This window comes from Balaenoptera musculus, chromosome 5 (assembly GCF_009873245.2).
Source record: "Balaenoptera musculus isolate JJ_BM4_2016_0621 chromosome 5, mBalMus1.pri.v3, whole genome shotgun sequence".
In the NCBI taxonomy this organism is placed as follows: domain Eukaryota; kingdom Metazoa; phylum Chordata; class Mammalia; order Artiodactyla; family Balaenopteridae; genus Balaenoptera; species Balaenoptera musculus.
Genome location: NC_045789.1, coordinates 67,547,388 through 67,568,448, shown reverse-complemented (window position 1 = coordinate 67,568,448; position 21,061 = coordinate 67,547,388). Strand labels below are relative to the sequence as shown.

The 21,061-nt window shown below is 42.3% G+C and overlaps 1 protein-coding gene across 3 annotated transcripts in view; it reads right to left on the bottom strand.

Annotated features, from left to right (window-relative positions):
• Positions 1-21,061, bottom strand: part of USP46 (ubiquitin specific peptidase 46) — a 62,824-nt gene that overhangs the window by 4,140 nt on the left and 37,623 nt on the right. For 2 of the 3 annotated variants that reach the window (XM_036852941.1, XM_036852940.1), the window contains 4 exons: positions 13,603-13,679; positions 5,990-6,073; positions 3,707-3,904; positions 364-442 (listed from right to left, as the gene is read on the bottom strand). In XM_036852941.1, coding sequence (XP_036708836.1) covers positions 364-442; positions 3,707-3,904; positions 5,990-6,073; positions 13,603-13,679 — 438 coding nt within the window. The remainder of the gene's footprint in view (positions 1-363; positions 443-3,706; positions 3,905-5,989; positions 6,074-13,602; positions 13,680-21,061) is intronic. The other variant, XM_036852942.1, reaches the window with a different exon arrangement.

Below are 21,061 nucleotides of genomic sequence, written 5' to 3'. Positions count from 1 at the left end.
ATCAATACAAGAAAAATTTGGTATAATAAAAGAATTTTAATAGAACTTTGAAGTTTATTATTTGGTCCCAGAGAGGGCTTTAGTCACTGTAGGAAACAGGACTTAACACATGGGCAGCAAAGAGATCCCATGTGTACGGCTAATCAATTAACAAGAACACAGTATTGATGAGTCCGTGATCACACCCCTTCTCCCCTTCCAGAGAGAATGCGGAGCAGCAGAATTTAGTTTTGAGAGAAAGGTAAGCTGCTTTCAAGTCAGATTATGGGAAAACAGGCCTACTTTAGAAAATGTCCACACACACACATCCCAAAACACCGTCTCTGCCCCACTCCTCTCTGATACAATCATCTGCATACCAACCTCTACAATGTCATCATCAAACAAAAGCCAGAAGCCATGACTTTTCACAATAGTAATATAATGCCCACGATTAGGACCACTGGAAAAGAACAGACAAAGAAAGTCACCAAGTTAACATTTATTTCTCCATAAAACTCTATGTAGCTCTCTACATGCAGTGATTTACTAGGAAATAAAACCCTCTATCTTCAGGACAGAGAACTTGGTATATATGTCTATTTCCACATTCCTTTGGCCACAACTCACGGAGGGACACCCAGGGGCCGGAGCTGTGCTGGGCATAAGAGAAAAATGAGAAAAACCTCATCTGAGTCTTCTCAGGACTCGCAATCTACTGGGGAAAACAGACATTCAAGTTCAACAAATATTAACAAGTTCAACAAATAATTATGGTACACCCACTATGTGCCAGACCCATTCTGGCTGCCGGGCAAAAAAGCAGTGAACGAAACAAAGTCCCCCACTTTCTTGAGATGAGGGTTGGAGAGGTAATAAACTAAAATACAAATATATTTCAATTGGTGGTAAGTGCCGTGAAGAATATAGCAGAGCAACGGGATGGTGAGCGATAGAGGGAAGGTGCTACTTGATATAACGTGGTGAAAGAAGGCCTCTCTGATGACAGGAGATTTGAGCAGAAGGAAATTCCCTGAAGGAAAGGGAAGGGGCGTGTGTGTGTCTGTGTGTGTGTGTGTCTGTGTGTGTGTGTGTCTGTGTGTGTGTGTGTGTCTGTGTGTGTCTGTGTGTGTGTGAGAGAGAGACAGAGAAAGAGAGAAGCCATGTGACCACGTGATGGAAGTGTCGGGAATGGGAAAGAGCAAGTGCAAAGGTCTGGGGGAGGCGTAGGAGTGGGAATAGTTCTTGGCGTGTTCACCCAACAGCAAGGCAGCCAGAGCCCAGGGAGCCCAGGGTGAAGGAGGGACGGGAATGGGCTATCGTGGCTAAGATTCTGGACTCTGCTGTGAGTGAGCCAGGAAGACACTGGGGAATTTTGAGGAATGACGTGATCTGGCTCAAGTTTTAGAAAGATGTGACACTAAAACGTATAATAACAAGCACGAAAACAAGAAGATACATTACACAAAGCAGAAAGTACAACCAAACAGCTGCTACTATGTAGTTGGATCTGCACAACTGAGGGAATTTTTAACTCTAAATCTAGAGTTTTGTTTTGTTTTTTCAGTGCACCATCAAAATTGGAAAGCTGAATTTGCCTTAGTTTGCTTTCTTTAAATACAACATGCCCCAAAGGGTCTGTTCCCACCTTTGTCAGGCCACTCTCTCCCCTCCCTTCGAGCTCCAGCCCACAGGCCTCCTCTGTTTTCATACACATCACCGTTCCCATCTTGGTTCTGTGCCCGCTGGAGCTGGCCTGAAATGGTCTTCACCCATGTTTGCCTCCTTGGCTCTTTTTATTCCTTAGGCCTCAGCTCAAATGTCACCTCGGTAGATAAACCTTTGCCGACCACCTTCCCTAAAGAGGTGCCTCCACTGCTCTCTCTCTGTCATTGCCCCGATTGTTCCTCATAGCACTAATCACTAATCAAAATCATAAAGTGATTTTGCAGTGGTTTGGTTTTGGTGGTAGCAGCCTGGTGCGTTTACTTATTAACTATCTATCTTTCCCACTAGATGCTCAGCTTCATGAGGGTAGGGCCCCTGTGTGTCTTGTTCACTGCTATAACTTCAGATCTTGCTACGGAACCCAGGAAACAAGGGTTTAAAAATGCGTGCAGGAGAAATCAATGAATGAGGCTGTGCACCTGGGGCAACTGTGGGCCAGGGGGTCCTGGCACAAGAAGGAAGGGCTGAGCTCCCTAACCTCAGAGCTTTCCAGAGCCCACGGCCAGAAGCCACCTGCTCCGTGTATGAGAACAATTCCACCGCTAGTGGGGAGGAATTCAAAGAATCCTCATTAGTAGCATGCGTGACTTGGCACCAGCTCAGCCTTGCTGCCAGGGTTGCTCTGACCTTGTGCCCCAGTTACAGAGACTGACTATTCTAGAACCCAACCTCCTACTTGTCCCCCAGTTCTCATAAGTGGGTCTCTGCCTTGCCCTCACCAGCGTTCCCAGGGACTGGAGTCAGCACCCACAGAGATCCACACTGAAAACCCCTGCGCACCCCACACACCTGACTGCTTTTGCTTCTCCACCTCCCGTCCACACTGCCCATCTCGGCCACCAGAGACCCTCCAGGTACCAGGCTCTGCCTGCCCCCAAGACCTCCGCCCAACCCAGTGTTCATGGCTAGTTTCCAGATCACTGAACCCCTATGTTCTTTAAAAGAATTAACTGTTAGAAGTATTCTTCAGGGGAAACAGAAAGATGGCTTATAACTGACCAACAAAGACAACTTTCTGAGAACGTAAGGCAATAACCTGTGACTTAAAGTTACTCTGCGTGGGACAAAACATGAGGTGCTTCAGATGTGAAGTCACAGTTTCTGATACCATCCACTCAGTACAGGGCAAGAAATCAATCCATCCATCCCTCCACAGGGAACCACGCATCCTCTTGGTAATGGTCCGTGCACCACAACCCAATCCAGGAGAATGGAGAGGAAAAGACACCTGCTCTGTGACAGGCCCTAATCTGAAACCTATACGGGTGATGGCATGCAGATCCCAGGGAGGGGACACAAACCCGTCCCAGCCGAGCAAAGGATAGCAAACAGGTGAATTTTCGGCAGACTTTTCCAGGCTTACACCAAATTATGGAATAAAAAATACTTCCTCAAAAGACTTCCAGCAAATACACTTTGCTTCTCTACATCGAGGGGCCTTCTCTCTTACTCCCTCCTTTTTTCTGATTAGGTACTTATTATAGAATATTGGGGAAAGACTAAAAACTGCATAAAGAATATTTGTTAAGAGTACATTTTAATCATTCAAAATGCCAAAAAATTTTTAAATTCCATCTACTGCTTCCAGTCTTCATTCACACATCTTAAACCACTTTTGAGATCATACTATACATGCAACCTGGTTTCTTAATTAAAATCATAGCATAAACATTTCTTTCTCCATGTGATTTCAGACTCCATAAGCGTCATTTATATCCAATGGAGACTTAGTATTTCCCTTATGAGAGAACATTTAGATTATTTTTATTATAACGCAATTGTTTTATTTTTTACTTTTTTAATTTATTTTTTATTATCTTATTTTATGTATGTACGTTTAGGTTCACTTTGAGGTGACAGATAAACCAGAGCTTGGAGGAGACTCCCCGAAGTACCATTACCGCTGAGTCTCACCGCCCGGGAAGGGTGCAGCGGGGTCTACCTGGCCCGGGGACAGCCCTCCCGCTTCTCCCACGCCGCGCTCCCCACCTGCCCTCACCTGCCGCAGTGAACCACCACCGCAACCAGGTCGTACATGCGGTCCAGGTTCACCGCGTCGCTGGAGGTGTTGAACAGCCGCAGTTCCAGGGGGAAGACCACCCGGTAAGACAGCTTGGTGTACCTGTGGAGCTGCTCCATGTACTTGAATCGCTTGAGGTGCAGGGCCAAAATCATGGGCAGCTTTTTGACTCTCATCCTAAGAAACCATGACGTAGAAAATCAGTGGTAGCCAACCCCCATGGGTGGAAGAGAATACACCGCCGCCTGCACAAGTGGAGAGCAGGAGGGGTCCAACAAACTTCCAACCAGCCAACGGCCAAACCACTCGCAAGAATAAAAGGATGCTCGCTTATGTAGAGCTGGCTTCTACGGGCTCGGCTAGCTGGAGCTTAGCCAGCAGAGAAAAGCGCAACGGGGCGGGGGTTGGTCTCTGGTCAAAGGAGACATCCCGGAACTTCCGTACCAATGAAAATATGTGCAATTGCTCTGCATCACTGCCCTCTGCCTCCCAGGGAGAACAGTGTTTGGACAAACCCCCCCACCCTGAGATAATGGAGACGAGGGGGACAGTCTCTGAGAGAAGGAGGTTGGGGAGAGGACAAGCGGAAAGGTGCAGTCTGGACGCACAGGTTCTGAGGACCGACCAGCAGGGATGCCTCAGATACTGCCCACTGCGGGCCGTCAGATAACCCGGCATGCTGGGCCCACTCTCCCTCCCTACTCCTGTGCTTCTGGGCAAGTGACTTCCCTTCTCTGGCTCTCAGGTTCCTCGCTTGTAAACGCAAGGGTTGGCTTAGGGCTACATTTACCCCAACAGGCGCACGAGAGCCCTGGAGATGCTAACGGATGTGGGGTTTCTGGGGCCAAGTCTGCACAATGCTCCCTTCTATTCTGAAGTTCCTCCTCGCACATCAGCATACTGAGGGATTTGAGAAATCCTGCAGAAAAGGATTTTCTTTTGTGTTTGATGCAGCATTTCGCCAACTTACATAAACACGGAAAGCTTTTTTCACTAGATGACCATTAATATTCCTCAGTAGGAAGTCACAAAGACCACAGTTTACGTGGATAACTCTGCTAGAATAGAGGATTTTCTGGTTGCCTTCCAGGACCCCCTCTATGAAGGTCCTGAATCAGTGTAAATGCTGTTCAACTTGTGCACATTTTCAATGCATATTATTTGTAAAGGACAAATTTTAAGAGAATATTGCCCAGAAATCTATGGAGTAAAAACCCTGTTCATAAAAATAAGCAAAATAACAACATCAGCAGAAACATAAGATTTATAGTGAACCCTATATTTTCCAGGAACACAACATTTTAATGTATAAACCTCCAGGGCTAAACAGAAAACACCTTCATGCCCTAGGAAGACCTAGATTACATGGGTGGGAGCAGAGGTGAGTTCCTCGACCACTAGCAAGTGTTAACTCCTGCCTGCCACCACGGTGACTAAACCTTAAGTTTTGATGCACCAAGAAAAGATGTGCATGTCTGAGGATGGAGGGCCGGGAGACTGGGCAGAGAAACTATTTCGACCTCAGCTCTAGACCCCTGAGGGTTTTAGGTGGCAGGAATGGGCATCTGTGAGTTACCCTGAATATACCACAACCATAGGCAGGGTAAACTTAACTCACAGTTAAGGCTTCACAGGATAATTAAAATGTCAAGTTTCTTGGCTTCTGGGGACAGAACACAGGGATGAACTGGCTATTTCACATTGTCCAAGAGCTGGAACTGGCTGGTGCTGGTAAAAAGATGGGCAACCCTGGGTCCTGTATCAACTCAGAATATGATAACTTTCTTATCACCTATCCACAAACTGATGTCATTGATTTCCTCATGATTCCTTATTAAATGATTTTTTTCTTTTTTTTTTGCCTCTCTGTCTTCTAAATAAGAAGTTCCAATGTTTAGGCAATACTAACAATATTATCAGATGACCACTATGTGTTATGTACTATGCTAAATCCGTTTTATAATTTGCCTTTAATCCTAAGAGGAGAGTGCTTATACTTGCTCACCACTTGTTTACCCAGCACGAGTATCTGGCACATTGAATGAATGAATGAACAGATAAACAAACAATCAGACGAAAGGGCGACTTCCCCAGGTAGGCGTTCTTATCCTATTTTACCAGTGAGGAAGGTAATTGAATTCTCCAAAGCTACTTGGCTACGAGCCCATGGAACTGGGATTCAAAAATCAGATCTGTCAGGCTCCACAGTCTGGTTCCTTCTGACGACACAAAGCCACCCCCTGAGCTAAACCCTTCACATACCTTTTCTGGGCTTCCTGTTTGCTGCAACACGTTTCACAATAATACTTCTGTTCACTACACAGTGTTTCTGTGTTGCTGAAGTCTCTGCAGAGAAAAACATTTTCAACTTAAAAGAAGTCCAAAATGCACTCAGTTTACCATGTTTTAACCCCCCTATTACCTGTAGGGTAATTTTTAATTGAATGTGGGGAAAGAAGTAATGAGAAAAGATCCTTCTTAGAAGCAGGTGCTATAATGCATTAGAGCATGTCCACTGGGCTGGGTTATGATTTCACCACGAGAGATTTTCAAGTACAGCTTTATTTAATGGGACACAGATAGATCTAAATTAGGATTTCCAACTGATTCAGGAAAAAAACTCAGGGTTTAACAGAGAGTACCTGTAAATTGGAAATAAAATTACAATGGAAAAATACTAACTCTAGTAAAAGCCAACCATTTCAGTGAAAGTCGAGTCCAAAAATGTCAATCACACAAAATGCAAGGTGTTATTATTATGTGGTTAATGAAAAACGGTCTATCTCAGGTGGTCTATATTTTCAAAGAGCACAAAAGTAAAGATAAAAAAATTTAAACCATATTCAATGGCCCTTATATTGAACTAAGAAAGTCCCAAATAATCAGGAGATGTCTACCAACCCCCTGCTCCCCACCTCCCCACACGCTGGAAGGTAACTTCAGCCTGCCTCCTGAGAACAAATGCCACTGGGATGTTATATCTGTATTCACCTTATCACGAGGTTTTACTGTACTACCTATAGTTTTCATTTTTTAAATGTCATGGCTTTTCATTCTTCTCTGGTCACTGAGATTCTACTTAACATTCCTGTGGTACTGCTTCAAAGGCTGAATAGAACATTCAGAATATCATAATACCCCAGAGTCTTGAAAAAGTCCATGACATTTCCTTATTCATAGGGAGTGCCCTAGCGCCAGAATGATCAGATTTATTAAATAGAAAATGTTATTTACATGGTGTTAATGACTCAACCACTTAAACAGAGCTTATCAAGAGAAAACATAGGTTGTTCATTCATTAACTTCCCCAGTGGCTACTGACAGTACCCTGGGCTAGGTGCTGGGGATCCGCAGAGAATGCCTGCCCTCACACAGCTCACAGTCTACCAGAGACACGTGCAGGAAGCCACTTACAACACTTATTGTTCACTGCAGGCTAGACATAAATCATTTCACACGATTGACTCCCCTGCCTAAAATCCTCCAACAGTTTCTCGGTGCAATCAGGAATAAAATCCAAATTTCTTACCGTGGCCAACAGACCGTCTGTCCTCAGAGCCCCGACTGCTCTTCTGACCCACCTCCCACCCCACCCCATCTCCTTCACTCTGCTCCAGCCCCGCCGGCTGGCCTTCTGTGTAGCTCCAGAGTGCCACGCTCTCCCTGCCTCGGGGCATTTGCTGCTGCTATTTCCCCTGCACTGACAGCTTCTTTCCAGATGCTTCCATGGCTGGCCCTGCTCACTGCTCAGAGCTCAGCCTAAATGTCACCTCTTTGGAGGGGACTTCCCCAGCCACTCTCTCCAAACCCATCCAGCCCCTACTCTATTGCTGTCTTGTTTTCTTCTGAGCACTCATCACAGGCCCAACCCATAACGGCGCTCAATAATGTGTGTTGGCTGAACAAAGGAACAAAGAGAGAATCGTGTGTATAAAGTCCAGGGGAAAGCACAGAGGACAGAGAAATGAACTGGGATTATTCAGGACGTTTCCCCAAGGGGTGATATCTGAGTCAGGTTCGCAAAAAGGGAAAGTGAGCCAGGGGAATGAGAGTCCAGGGTCCCAGACAGAGTGAAGGCTGCGGCCCAAAGGCATGAATGCAAGGTATAGAGCACGCCTCTTAGAAGCTGTGTGGACCGTGTGGCTCTCTAACTGGTCTCTGCAGGGGCGACAGCATCAGACAGTGCTTTTTGGATCACTTCTGGCAGCGCTCTGGGGGAAGGACTGGAGGGGATCGAAAAACAAGGAAACAATCTAGAATGCAATTAACACTCAACCCTCAGATTTCAAGTGCTTGGTGCCTAATACAGACTCAAACTTAGCTGAATGCATACTAGCCAGCTCTTCGTGGAGTAACTGATGTGAACTCTCGTCTTGGCCCACACACGGTTTATTGGGGTGGAACGGAACAACCAAGGAGAAGCGGGGGATGAGCCTGGGTGACGGTGGAGATTCACATTTTTGGAATGTCTACCACAGACAAATCTCTTTATCCAACTAAAGAATCAGAATAACTAAGGCAAGCACAACAACAAATAAGGAATTAAACACTTCCTACTCTCTCTTATTCCCCCCCCCCCGCCAAAAAAACAGAAGTTTTTGTAGACGCACTATGTAGAAATATAGCAGAAGTTGGTACCTAATGTAAAGACCTGATTCACAAATAACCACCATCCTGCCCAGCCCTAGCTGGCTGGAAGCTCAGTGACACAGGAGAGACAGCGTGATGCTTTTGGAGCATCTGTGAGTTGAGAATTGGAAAATGCGCCTATGTTAGGAAAACAGAGTGGCCCCGGCAAGAAACTGAGGCAGAGCAGATCTGTCAGGTGATGCTATACAGTTGTGGGAACAAAAGCAGGCAACAAAGGTGGAGGAAACTTTTCAATGAGAAAATCAAAGAGAAGAGGAGAGAGTAGAGAGGTCTTTTTGACACTTGGGATAAATTACAACAAAGCACAGAGGAGAGGTTACTGGGAAAGCACAAAACTCTTTGTATTTCTTTAAAAGAGTCAAAGTGTGGGGCTCCCCTGGTGGCGCAGTGGTTGAGAATCCGCCTGCCAATGCAGGGGGCACGGGTTCGAGCCCTGGTCTGGGAAGATCCCACGTGCCGCGGAGCAACTAGGCCCGTGAGCCACAATTACTGAGCCTGCGCGTCTGGAGCCTGTGCTCCGCAACAAGAGAGGCCGCGATAGTGAGAGGCCCGCGCACCGCGATGAAGAGTGGGCCCCGCTTGCTGCAATTAGAGAAAGCCCTCGTACAGAAACAAAGACCCAACACAGCCAAAAATAAATAAATTAATTAAAAAAAAAAAAGTAAATGGGATCAAGAGTATTTAGATTTAAAAAAAAAAAGAGTCGAAGTGGTAATGAAACACTTTTTAAAAATACACTTTGGGAACAAATCTACTATGAAACACATACCTTCATACGGAAACTATGAAACCTAATGGAAATGTATACAAGAAAACTTGAAAAAAATGGAGAAAGACTATGTTCCTGGGTAAGATGGCTATAGGTTGTAGAGACAGCTACCATGTCCATGTTTAATGTCTATGTTTGATACATTTCTAATTAAAATCTTAACTTTTCACTCAACATAAACAGCTAAAAAATTGAATTGAAAAGAATTCTCAAGCTAGGCTTCCCAATAATTTTCACGTCATGACCCACATAAAATAATGGTGCTACACAGAAATGAGCTGGGGTACACCGACACGGCTGCTTCTCTGGCGGCTCCAGGCTCTGCCCAGCCTCCCAGAAGCTGAGGGGATCTACACGCACCTGTAACCCATCTTCTGGGGCACACCAGCTGGGAAGCTTTGTTCTAGAATCTGCAGCAGTGGTTCACCCAGCTGCTCATCAGAATCACCTGGCGAGCTTTAAAAACAATCTCAATCCCCCCTCCCCCTGCCCCTCCCCCAAGCCTAATTACAACAGAATCTCTCCAGGTAGAACCCAGGCACTATTGTTCTTAAAGCTCCCTAGGTGGTTCCAGTATGCTGCCTGGGCTGAGAGCCATTATCCCCAGTGCTTAGCAAATATTAACATGCACTGGAGTCACCGGGAAATCCTGTCAAGACGCAGGCTCTGAGTCATGCACTCACTCTTGGAGGAGACCTGAGATGCTGCCGTACTAACGAGATCCCAGGTGATGTCAACGGCACTAGGCCACAGACCCCTGTTTGAGTAGCACAGATCTAGAGCAGAGGTTCTCAAACTTTGGTGGTATCAAAACCACCCAGAAAAATTAATTAAAAATAGATGCCCAGGCTCACAAAAGTCGAATATGGCCTGGGCCTCAATTTTTACCAACTTCCCCAGGTGATTCTGATATGCACCAAAGTTTGAGAACTACTGACTAGAGTATTAAAGAAGGTCAAAAAAAGAAATCCAAAAGAAAGACATGTCAGATATTAGCAAATACCATATATATAAATAATAACCAAAACCAAGACATAAGTGAGGGAAACAGAGAAACTAATAGATGAGCAAATGGCAATGGATGTGTGATGAGGATGCGTGTGAACTTAGCACACAGAGGAAGTTTCCAAAATGAATAGAAAAGACATTTCTTTAAAAAGAGAGTAATTGTAAAAATAGAGCTTTGGGAGAACTAAAAGGCTGACCTCCCTGGCCCTGGGAGAATGGGAATTTTTAATGACAGGAGGACACAGGAAGGGGAGAGTGGTTTCAGAACATGGAGCACTTTGAGGAGAAAGGTACGCTTCTGTGCAGGAACCACAGGGAGGGACTAAGGCCCTGAAGTGAAAGACAAAAAACACCAAAAAGGACATGGGGGGGATAATTAAGATAAACTTCGCATATTTTAAGGTTTCGCCTGAGGCCATCCCTGAACTTTTTAAAAGAAAAAAAAACTTTCTCAGTATCCTCCTATGATACAGATGGCTCACTCTGCCTAAGACACAGTGCTGAGGTGTGAAATATTAGCGTCACAGCTCAGCTACAATATGGCTTTAGTGCCTTCTCTAGACCTGTAGCCTGAATTAACCACCATTTATACCATCATTTCTCTGGGACAAAAGTTCACTGAAAACACATTGTAATTGATCATCTAAAGCCCTTCAGGAAGGAGGTGGCAGAGATCTTACATTTAAATCCAACAATGTTAGCTTGATTTTTAACTTTTTTCAAAATCAAAACAAATGATAAAATATCACATCGGAAGAGCTATGCAGGCATGATGTTAAAGAAGAAAACTCATAATTCTAGTTTGAAAAACAAACCCTCAAGAATGCAAAGCAAATTAAACCATGAAAGGGGCCAAAAAAGATCATAATCATTCTTTCTCTTTGGTCTCAAATAGAGAAAGCTAATGGATCAGCTGGCATCATTTATTCCCTGGAACTTTCTCCTGCACTTTGTTCTTTTGGGAAAGGCTGGAAAGCTGCCACCCCCATCACAGAACTCTCAGCGGTGAATGGCAACACCTGGCAGGCCTCTCTTTATGCTGGGGAGGTGAGACCTTAGGCAGGTCTAGGTAAGTCAGTCAAGGTCTATTTTAAGGATGATGTAAGATGGGGTGGGGCAGGCACTTCAGGAATATCAGCCTGGACAGTCAGATGAGAATCTGATGTTGTTTAAAAGGTATTCTGAGGCTATTCTGTACCCACCCACCCTGCTTTAACGCCTCCACATGCCTCTAGCCTGCCTTCATCAGGTATGCATTGCCAATATATACGTTTCTCCAAGGAAAAAAAAAAGGGGGGGGGGAAACATAATTCTGGGTTACATTTGTTTATAACAAGGTTTCCCAAAGTTTGGAATTATAACTAACTAAAGTTAGCCCTTTACCTGGTTGGTCTCAAAGCTATAGTCACTGCCATCTGCCCTTTTGAAGAGCCCAGAAATTTCTTAGAGGGGAGGGGAATAGCCTCCCAAACTAACTCCCCTTCTCAAAGAAGCAGAAATGGGCAAGTAATACCTTTCCTCCCACCCCCTCACCTACGACCAGCGCTGGCACAACCTTAACTTTTTCGACTCCCTGTGAACACAAAACCCTGAGGAAATCAAAACTGGCTGTTTTTCACAGGAATATTAGGAGCCCATGCCATAAACTGAACCATTCAGAAGAAAAAAAGGCCATCCAGGCCCACAAAATGCTTTGCAAAGAGGTAACAAATGTATCCTAGACACCTGGACCCAAGGCATTTGGAGGCAAGGGATGAAACGTCAGACCAACAGGAGGTGCTGCAGTAACTCTAGGGGGTGAGGGTAGGCTCAGAATTCTGGGAACTGGAGAGTAATTAGCCCCCAGCTCACATAATACATGACGCTCAGATGGACCAAGATGCTCTTCCAGGTTGGAGTTGGTGCCTTTGCCCTGAAAAACAACTTTCTAACAGCCAAACGGCCACAGCAAGTCTCTTTAATCTAGTTTAAAGAGTTCTAAGTAACCTGAACTCCTGATAGAACAATTCTGTTACATAATTCCCACTGATAAAGATCAACAGTGGCTTGAAAGAGAAAGACAAATACCATGTGGTATCACTTATATGTGGAATCTAAAATGTGACACAAATGACATAGAGAACAGACCTGTGGTTGCCAAGAGGGAGGGGAGGTGGGGAGGGATGGACTGGGGGTTTGGGATGAGCAGATGCAAACTATTGTATAGAGACTGGATAAACCACAAGGTCTTACTGTATAGCACAGGGAACTATATTCAATATCCTGTGATAAACCATAATGGAAAAGAATGTATATATATGTATAACTGAATCACCTTGCTGTACAGCAGAAATTAACACAACACTGTAAATCAACTATACTTGAATAAAATAAATTTTTAAAAATAAACAAAAAAATAAAAATCAGTAGTGTCTTGTAGTGACACTATAAAACGTCTCTGAGCTGAGGTATCATAAGCAATGGGAAGGCCCACCTGACCACCTGGTCTACACTGGCTCCCCCAATACCAGGCACTCTCTAGACGTGTTTAATGTCCTTCAAAGCACTGATCCCTGTCCGTGGATTCCCACTAGACTGTAAGCGCCATGAGATGCATACCTGCCGCTCACCCCCGACCTCCAGTGTCCAGAACAGAGCTGGGCGAATTATAAGTGCTCATGAAAGGAGGAGAAGACAGTGAGGACAGGAGAAGGGAACTGTGTCTCTATGTCAACTTTGAGCACATTTTCAACACACAAGTCAACGCACAATAGCTCCAGTAATCCTGGGCATGTGTTGCTCTTATACTCTGGGTTCCTTGCCTTTCCTCAACCCTAATTAAGAGGAAGTTTTTTTCCATAAATGAGCTCCATACAATGCTGAAAGATGGAGGAAAAGGTAATGCCCTCATTGGTTCTCAGCTCAAAAGTGCATAAATATTTTTTTGGCCACGCTGCACAGCTTGCGGGATTCTTAGTTCCCCGACGAGGCACTGAACCCCGGCCGCAGCAGTGAAAGCTCCGAATCCTAACCACTGGATCGCCAGGGAATTCCCATAATGTTTTAAATAATAGAATAGATTAGCTTAGAAAAAGAAAGTAATGGTAGGCATCTGTAGCATTTTTTAACTTAATTGTGTGACTCTGTGACTGTGTGTGTCTCTGTGTGTGAGAGGGAGAGAGGCTGATGAGAGCCCAAAGCACACATGTGTATTAAAGATTAAAACCTTATTTTTAAACTTAATGACTAATGACATCCACTTGATCCTCTCTCTCCTCAGCAGGACTCTTCTCCAGACCACATACACTTATTTTTAATCTCTCTTAGGAAAGAAGAAATAGAAAATAATAGGATTATATTGGTTTAACAGAAAGGAAGATTACGTCCTGAAGAAACACAAGATTCTTCCCCCCATGTACTTACTAGTCTGATCAAAAGCCCAGACCACTGTCAGAATTCATGAGGTTACCTTAGACAGTGGGTAATAGATGTATTCTGCTCCACATCAACAGAAAGGTCAAGAAAATCTTCATCTTTGCTACTAACCTGGAGCAAAAAAAGAAGAAAAAGTTATTAGGTACAAAATACGTAATAGACAAGTAGATAAAACTTTGAACACCTACAGGTAACCAAAAACCATAACTGCAGTAAAAGTCAGGTATGGCTTTGTATACTCTCTAGCTACCAGTTACCTTGAAAACAATCCAAAACAAGAAAAAATCCTAAATTCTCCATTTAACCTTATCTGTGTCCAGCTTTGATTCAGGCTTTTCATAATTAAAACTCAACCAGATTTCTCTTCCTGTCCATTCATTTCCCCCACTGTTTCAAAGCAGGAAACATCAAACAGGTATCCATATAGCTCAGCCTGGCAGAATGATAACAATGGAAATGGAAAAAGGACAAGAGCCTTAAAAAACCTACTGCTCAGATGACCGCCCTCCATTCAGCTGTCTGTGTTTCTTGCCAGTGCCCTGAAATCACTCCCTTCCTCCTGTGCCTAGTCATTCAAACTGTGTGGGGGGCCCAGGAGCCGAATGTGCTATGGGCTGGAGGGTCTCTCTCTCCCTCTCTCTCTCTCTCTCTCTCACACACACACACACACACACACACACACACACACTCACACACACACACAGAGCTGTCCTCTGGCCCAGGAAGTGTTGTCCTTTGTAGAACACGCCCATGCTGTCTGTGGCACCACCCAGACCTGGAGCTGGCCAGGAGCCTGGGCTCCCGCGGGCCCAGCAGACTGGACTGTTTTCAGCCACACCCATCACCAGCCCTGGCTGTTTCTTGGCCTGCACAGCTGACACCACACCAATTCTGGGTCTGTACTTATCAAAGCTCACCGAGTGGTGCTTGCCTTCCAGCAGCTCACCAGCTAGCCTGGCATTTCACTGTCTTGGAGTGGGAGGGACAAACTAGCCCAGCAGGAACTTTGAGGTGCCCAGTCAATTGGCAGCAAAACAAAAATAATACTCCTGTAAGTGAGACAACTATCCTATGACCCAATACTCCAATAGTCAGAGATGTGGACACAGTCCTTTATACTTTTATTAGCCCACCCAAGAATGGGTATTGGCAGACTGCCCAACTCCATATCCTGTCTCTGCCACTTATAAAGTGGATGACACTAGGCAAGGTACTTAGCCTCTCTGTACCTCAGTTTCCTCATCTGTAAAGTGGGAGCAGTAAGAGTATCTATTTCATAAGGTTGTTGTAAGGATGAAATAAGATAATACATGTAAGGTGCTTTAAGAAGTAAGCACTCAACAAATCAAGGATGGAAAAAACATTTAAAATGGCCTAAAATGGTCAAAAAGTTGGGAATGGTTTACTACATTGTGAGTATCATATTAAATGAAACATGAGACTGCTCTCCTGCACTTCCACCGTCACCATGACAAGGGCAACCCAGGCTAGCCCACTGCTTCCCAGAAAAAGATGAGAGACCCACAGAGGAGAGCTGTTCTCACTAAGGTGCCCCAGCCAAGCCCAGACAGGAGCACCATCCCCACCGGCCTCAGACACATACGTGAGACAGCTGAAATGCAGACGTACGGGCTCAGCCAAGGCCAGTTGGATCAGGCGACCCCCCGCCAACCCATGGTTGCATGAACTATAGTAAAAAAATCAGAGTGGATTTAAGTCTCAGAGTTTTAGGGACGTTTGTAACAAAGCAACAAATAACCAATACAACTACTTAACATGACAGGCATTCCTCCTTTTACTGAACTTGGCAGATAGTGTGTTTCTTACGATTTGAAGTTTTGCGGCAACCCTGTGTCGAGCAAGTCTACTGGCAAGAGCATTTGCTCACTTCGTGTTTCTGTGTCACATTTCAGTAATTTTCACAATATTTAAAACCTTCTTCATTATTATTGTGCTTTATGGTGATCTGTAGTCAGTGATCTTTGATGTTACTACTATGACTCACTGAAGGTTTGAATGATGGTTATCATTTTGTAGCCTTAAGTATTTTTCAATTAAGGTATGCACATTTTTTAGACATAATACTATTGCACACTTAATAAACTACAATATAGTGTAAAAATAACTTTTATATGTATTGGGAAACCAAAAAATTTGTGTGACTCGCTTCATTGTGATATTCACTTTATTGCAGTGATCTGGAACCAAACCCACAATATCTCCAAGGTATGTCTGTATGTATATTTTATTTTTATTCATTTATTGTCTATTTCCCCCTTACTAAAGTGAAAGTTCAAAAGACTGGCTTCTGTAATGACTAAGATCCTGCCCTTCCAACACTCCTCCAGAAAAGCATAAACTCAAATAACTATAAACTAACAGCAACTACCTGAAGGCAATGGAGGCAGATGGGGAGTCCACACGTGGAGGAAAAGAGCTGCAAATAATGAGTTCATGGTCTCAAAGCCTTTAGCAGGATCCATGGGGGAAAATACAGTCTTTCTGGTCTAGGAGCCAGAAAAACCAATCTGGGAAACCATGTCCACTGAGAAGAAGGGAAGGAATCTGAGAAGGTATCCCCAACTCTGTCTACTCACATCTCTGGCTGACCCCTGAGCCACACACATGCACAGAGTACACTCACAGCAACTTGGCTGGTGACAAAAGGGATGACCCAAGAGTCAAACTGCTGCCTAGGAAACAGTTTGTAGTATGAGTCCAACCAAGATAACTACCTGCTAAAACTAAAGAAACTCAAAACTAATTGAAGAAAAACAGCAGAACCCAGAGTCTCTCAAACTGAACATTCTCAATGTCCTAGATAGGATCCAAACTTACAATATGTGAAGAACCAGGAAAATGGAAGATATTCTTAAAATAAAAGGAGGCAACTGAGACCAATCCTGGGATGACCCAGATGTTGGAAGTAACAAACAATGATTTTAAAGAAGTTTTTATAAATATCTTCAATAAAGTGAAATATATTCACAGTGAACCAAAAAATAAGACATCTCAGCAGAGAAACAGAAACAAACAAAAAAAGAATCAAATGGAAATTCCTGAACTAAAAAATTAATACACTGGATGGACTTCACAGAGAACTGGAGATGACAGAGGAGACGCCAGTGGACTTGAAGACAGAACAATGGAAATTATCCAAGGAGAAGAGTAAAGGGGAAAAAAGAAAGATTGAAATAAAAATTAACAGATACTCAATAAACCTGTTAGATATCATACACATAATTGGAGTCCCAGACGGGGAGGAGAGAGAATAGGGCAGAAAAACGATTTGAAAAATAATGGCTGAATATTCCCAAAATTTGGTGAAAGACATACATTTATAAATTGAAGATACTCAACAAACACCAAGCAGGATAAATACAAAGAAGGCCAGCCAAGGTCAAACTGTTGAAAGCCAAAGGTAAAAAAGCAAATCTTAAAAACATCTAGAGAAAAATGACACATTACGGCGAGCTTCCTGGTGTCCTAGTGTTTGGAATTCCAGGCTTTCACTGCTGTGGCCTGGGTTCAATCCCTGGTCGGGGAACTGAGATCCCACGAGCTGCATGGCATGGCTAAAAAATAAATAAGTAAACAATTTTAAAAAAAAATGACACATTACAAGAGAATGATTCTGTTGGAAGCTGGCCTCTCATCAAAAATTACAGAGGCCAGAAGACACTGAACGTCTTTGGTATGCTAAAAGAAAAAGCTATCAAAACAGAATTCCTGTATCCCATAAATATATCCTTCAAGAATGAAGATAAAAGTGAACAGAATTCATTATTAACAGACGTGCACTACAAGAAAGGTTAAAGGAAATTCTTTAAACCAAAGGGAAAAGCTACCAGATGGAAATCCAGATCCTCAAGAAAAAGTGAAGAGCATCAAAAATGGGAATTATGACATTGTCCTGTGGGGGTTATAATATACATAAATGTAATACATGTAGCAACTATAGCATAAAGGACAAGGTAGGTCAGGGGTGGAAGGAATATGCACCTACACAGTTATCAGTTAACTATGTTTTATGCAAAATGGAACATTATTAATCGTAAGGGGACTGTGAAGAGTGAAGAATATACTGTACTCTCCAGAGCAACCACTAAAAAACAATGTACAAAGATATACTAAGAGGAAAATTAAAATGGAATTGTTAAATGTAATATACACACACACAAATAACCCAAAAAAAGGGAAAAACGTTTAAAAAGCAGAGAAGGAGGAATAGAGAAACAAAAAGCTCTGGGGGAATAAATAGAAAACAAATAATAAAATGGGAGCCTCAAATCCAACCATATCAATAATTATATTAAACACTAATGTAATAAACTTCTCAAGTAAAAGTCAGAAATTGAGCTGAATTTTTGTTAAAAAGCAAGACCAGCTACATACTGTCCACAAGAGCTATACTTTAAATATAAAGAAACAGATAAGCTGAAAAAAAAATGGATGGAAAAAAATATACTATGTAAAGAGTTAATATACATATATAGTGGGCTATTTAATATAAGAAAATAGATTTTAGACAAAATTATGAGAAATAAAAAAGGTATTTCCTAATACTTGGGTCAATTTACTAGAAAAACATAATCAAAAATATGGAAGTACCTCATAACAGAGCCTCAAAAATATATGAAGCTGGAGCAGTATTCACCAACAAAATGGAATGAACCACATGCTACAACACAAATGAATCTCAAAAATGTTATGTAAGTGAAAGAAATCAGACACAAAAGACCACAACTTGTTTGATTCCATCTATATGAAATGTCCAAAAAAGGCAAATATCTAAAGACAGAAAGTAGCTTAGCGGTGGCCTAAGGCTTGCAACAGAGATTAACTGCCCAATACAAAGGATCTTATTGGTGTGATGGAAATGTTTTGAAACTGGATTGTGGGCACAAAAACAGAAATACAAATCAATGGAGCAGCCTAGTAAGGCCAGAGATAAACCCACGCATATATGGTCACCTTATCTTTGATAAAGGAGGCAAGAATATACAATGGAGAAAAGACAGCCTCTTCAATAAGTGGTGCTGGGAAAACTGGACAGCTACATGTAAAAGAATGAAATTAGAACACTTCCTAACACCATACACAAAAATAAACTCAAAATGGATTAAAGACCTAAATGTAAGGCCAAACACTATAAAACTCTTAGAGGAAAACATAAGAAGAACACTCTTTGACATAAATCACAGCAAGATCCTTTTTGACCCACCTCCTAGAGAAATGGAAATAAAAACAAAAATAAACAAATGGGACCTAATGAAACTTAAAAGCTTTTGCACAGAAAAGGAAACCATAAACAAGACGAAAAGACAACCCTCAGAATGGGAGAAAATATTTGCAAACGAAGCAACTGACAAAGGATTAATCTCCAAAATATACAAGCAGCTCATGCAACTCAATATCAAAAAAACAAACAACCCAATTGAAAAATGGGCAGAAGACCTAAACAGACATTTCTCCAAAGAAGATATACAGATTGCCAACAAACAAATGAAAGGATGCTCAATGTCACTAATCATTAGAGAAATGCAAATCAAAACTACAATGAGGTATCACCTCACACCAGTCAGAATGGCCATCATCAAAAATCTACAAACAGTAAGTGCTGGAGAGGGTGTGGAGAAAAAGGAACCCTCTTGCACTGTTGGTGGGAATGTAAATTGATACAACCACTATGGAGAACAGTATGGAGGTAACTTAAAAAACTAAAAATAGAACTAGCATATGACCCAGCAATCCCACTACTGGGCATATGCCCTGAGAAAAGCATAATTCAAAAAGAGTCATGTCCCAAAATGTTCATTGCAGCTCTGTTTACAATAGCCAGGACATGGAAGCAACCGAAGTGTCCATCGACAGATGAATGGATAAAGAAGATGTGGCACATATATACAGTGGAATATTACTCAGCCATAAAAAGAAATGAAATTGAGTTATTTGTAGTGAGGTGGATGGATCTAGAGTCTGTCATACAGAGTGAAGGAAGTCAGAAAGAGAAACAAATACCGTATGCCAACACATATACATGGAATCTAAAAAAAAAAGTGGTTCTGATGAACCTAAGGGCAGGACAGGAATAAAGACACAGACATAGAGAATGTACTTGAGGACACAGGGAGAGGGAAGGGTAAGCTGGGACGAAGTGAGAGAGTAGCATTAACATATATACACTACCAAATGTAAAATAGATAGCTAGTGGGAAGCAGCTGCATAGCACAGGGAGATCAGCTTGGTTCTTTGTGACCACCTAGACAGGTGGGACAGGGAAGGTGGGAGGGAGGTGCAAGAGGGAGGGGATATGGGGATATATGTATACATATAGCTGATTCATTGTTATACAGCAGAAACTAACACAACATTGTAAAGCAATTATACTCCAATAAAGACGTTAAAAAAAAAAAAGCAATAAATGGCTGTAAGAATCCCTCCCCAAAAAAACACCTGGATTTTGGTCATAGTTACACAAGTCAGCAAATCACCTAAAAAAAAAAAAAAATCACTGAATGGATGAATTTCATGGTATTTAAATTGCACCTCAACAAAGTTGTTTTTAAAAAGTAAAAAAATTCATGAAGCAAAAACTGACAGAATTAGAGGGAGAAATAAGACAAATCCCACAACTATAGTTAGATATTTTAATGCTACTTTCTCAGCAAATAATATAAAACTATGGGGGAAAAAATCAAGAAAAACATAGAAAATCTGAATAACTCTACCAACCATCATGACTTACTGATAACTATAGAATACTATACCCAACAACTACAAAATATAAATTATTTTCAACTCGGTGGTTCTTAACAAGGGAAACTTTGCCTTTCAGGGGATATTTGGCAATGTCTAGAGACATTTTTGTTGTCATATCTTGGGGGATGTTACTGGAATCTAGTAGGTAGAAGCCAGAGATGTTGCTAAACATGCACAGCACAGCACCCCACAAAAAAGAATGATCTGATCTGAAAGGTTAATAGTTCTAAGGTTGAGAGACCCTGTTTTCAAGTACATTTACCAAAATAGACCGTGTGTTAGGATACAGAACATGTCACGATAAATTGTAAAAGACTGAAATCATACAGAATATATTCCCTAACCAAAACAGAATGAAATTGGAAAACATTAAGACACCTAGGAAAAGACCAAATATTTGAAAATTAAACAACATACTTCTAAGTAATACATGGGTCAAAGAAAAAAAGTCACAAGAGAAATTAGAAAATAATTTGAACTAATGACAAAGAAAACATATCAAAATTTGAGAGATGCAGCTAAAACAGTGCTAAAAGGAAAATGTATAGCTTTAAATGTGTATATTAGTAAATAAAAGAGGAGGGACTAGCTTTTCTGTTTGTTTTAACTGCTATATCTCTAGTACATAAAATAATTCCCAGTATTTAATAGGTACCCAATAAATATTTACTAAATAAATGACTATATAACTGAACAAAAGACTGAACAAATGAAAAGATATCTAAACGCCA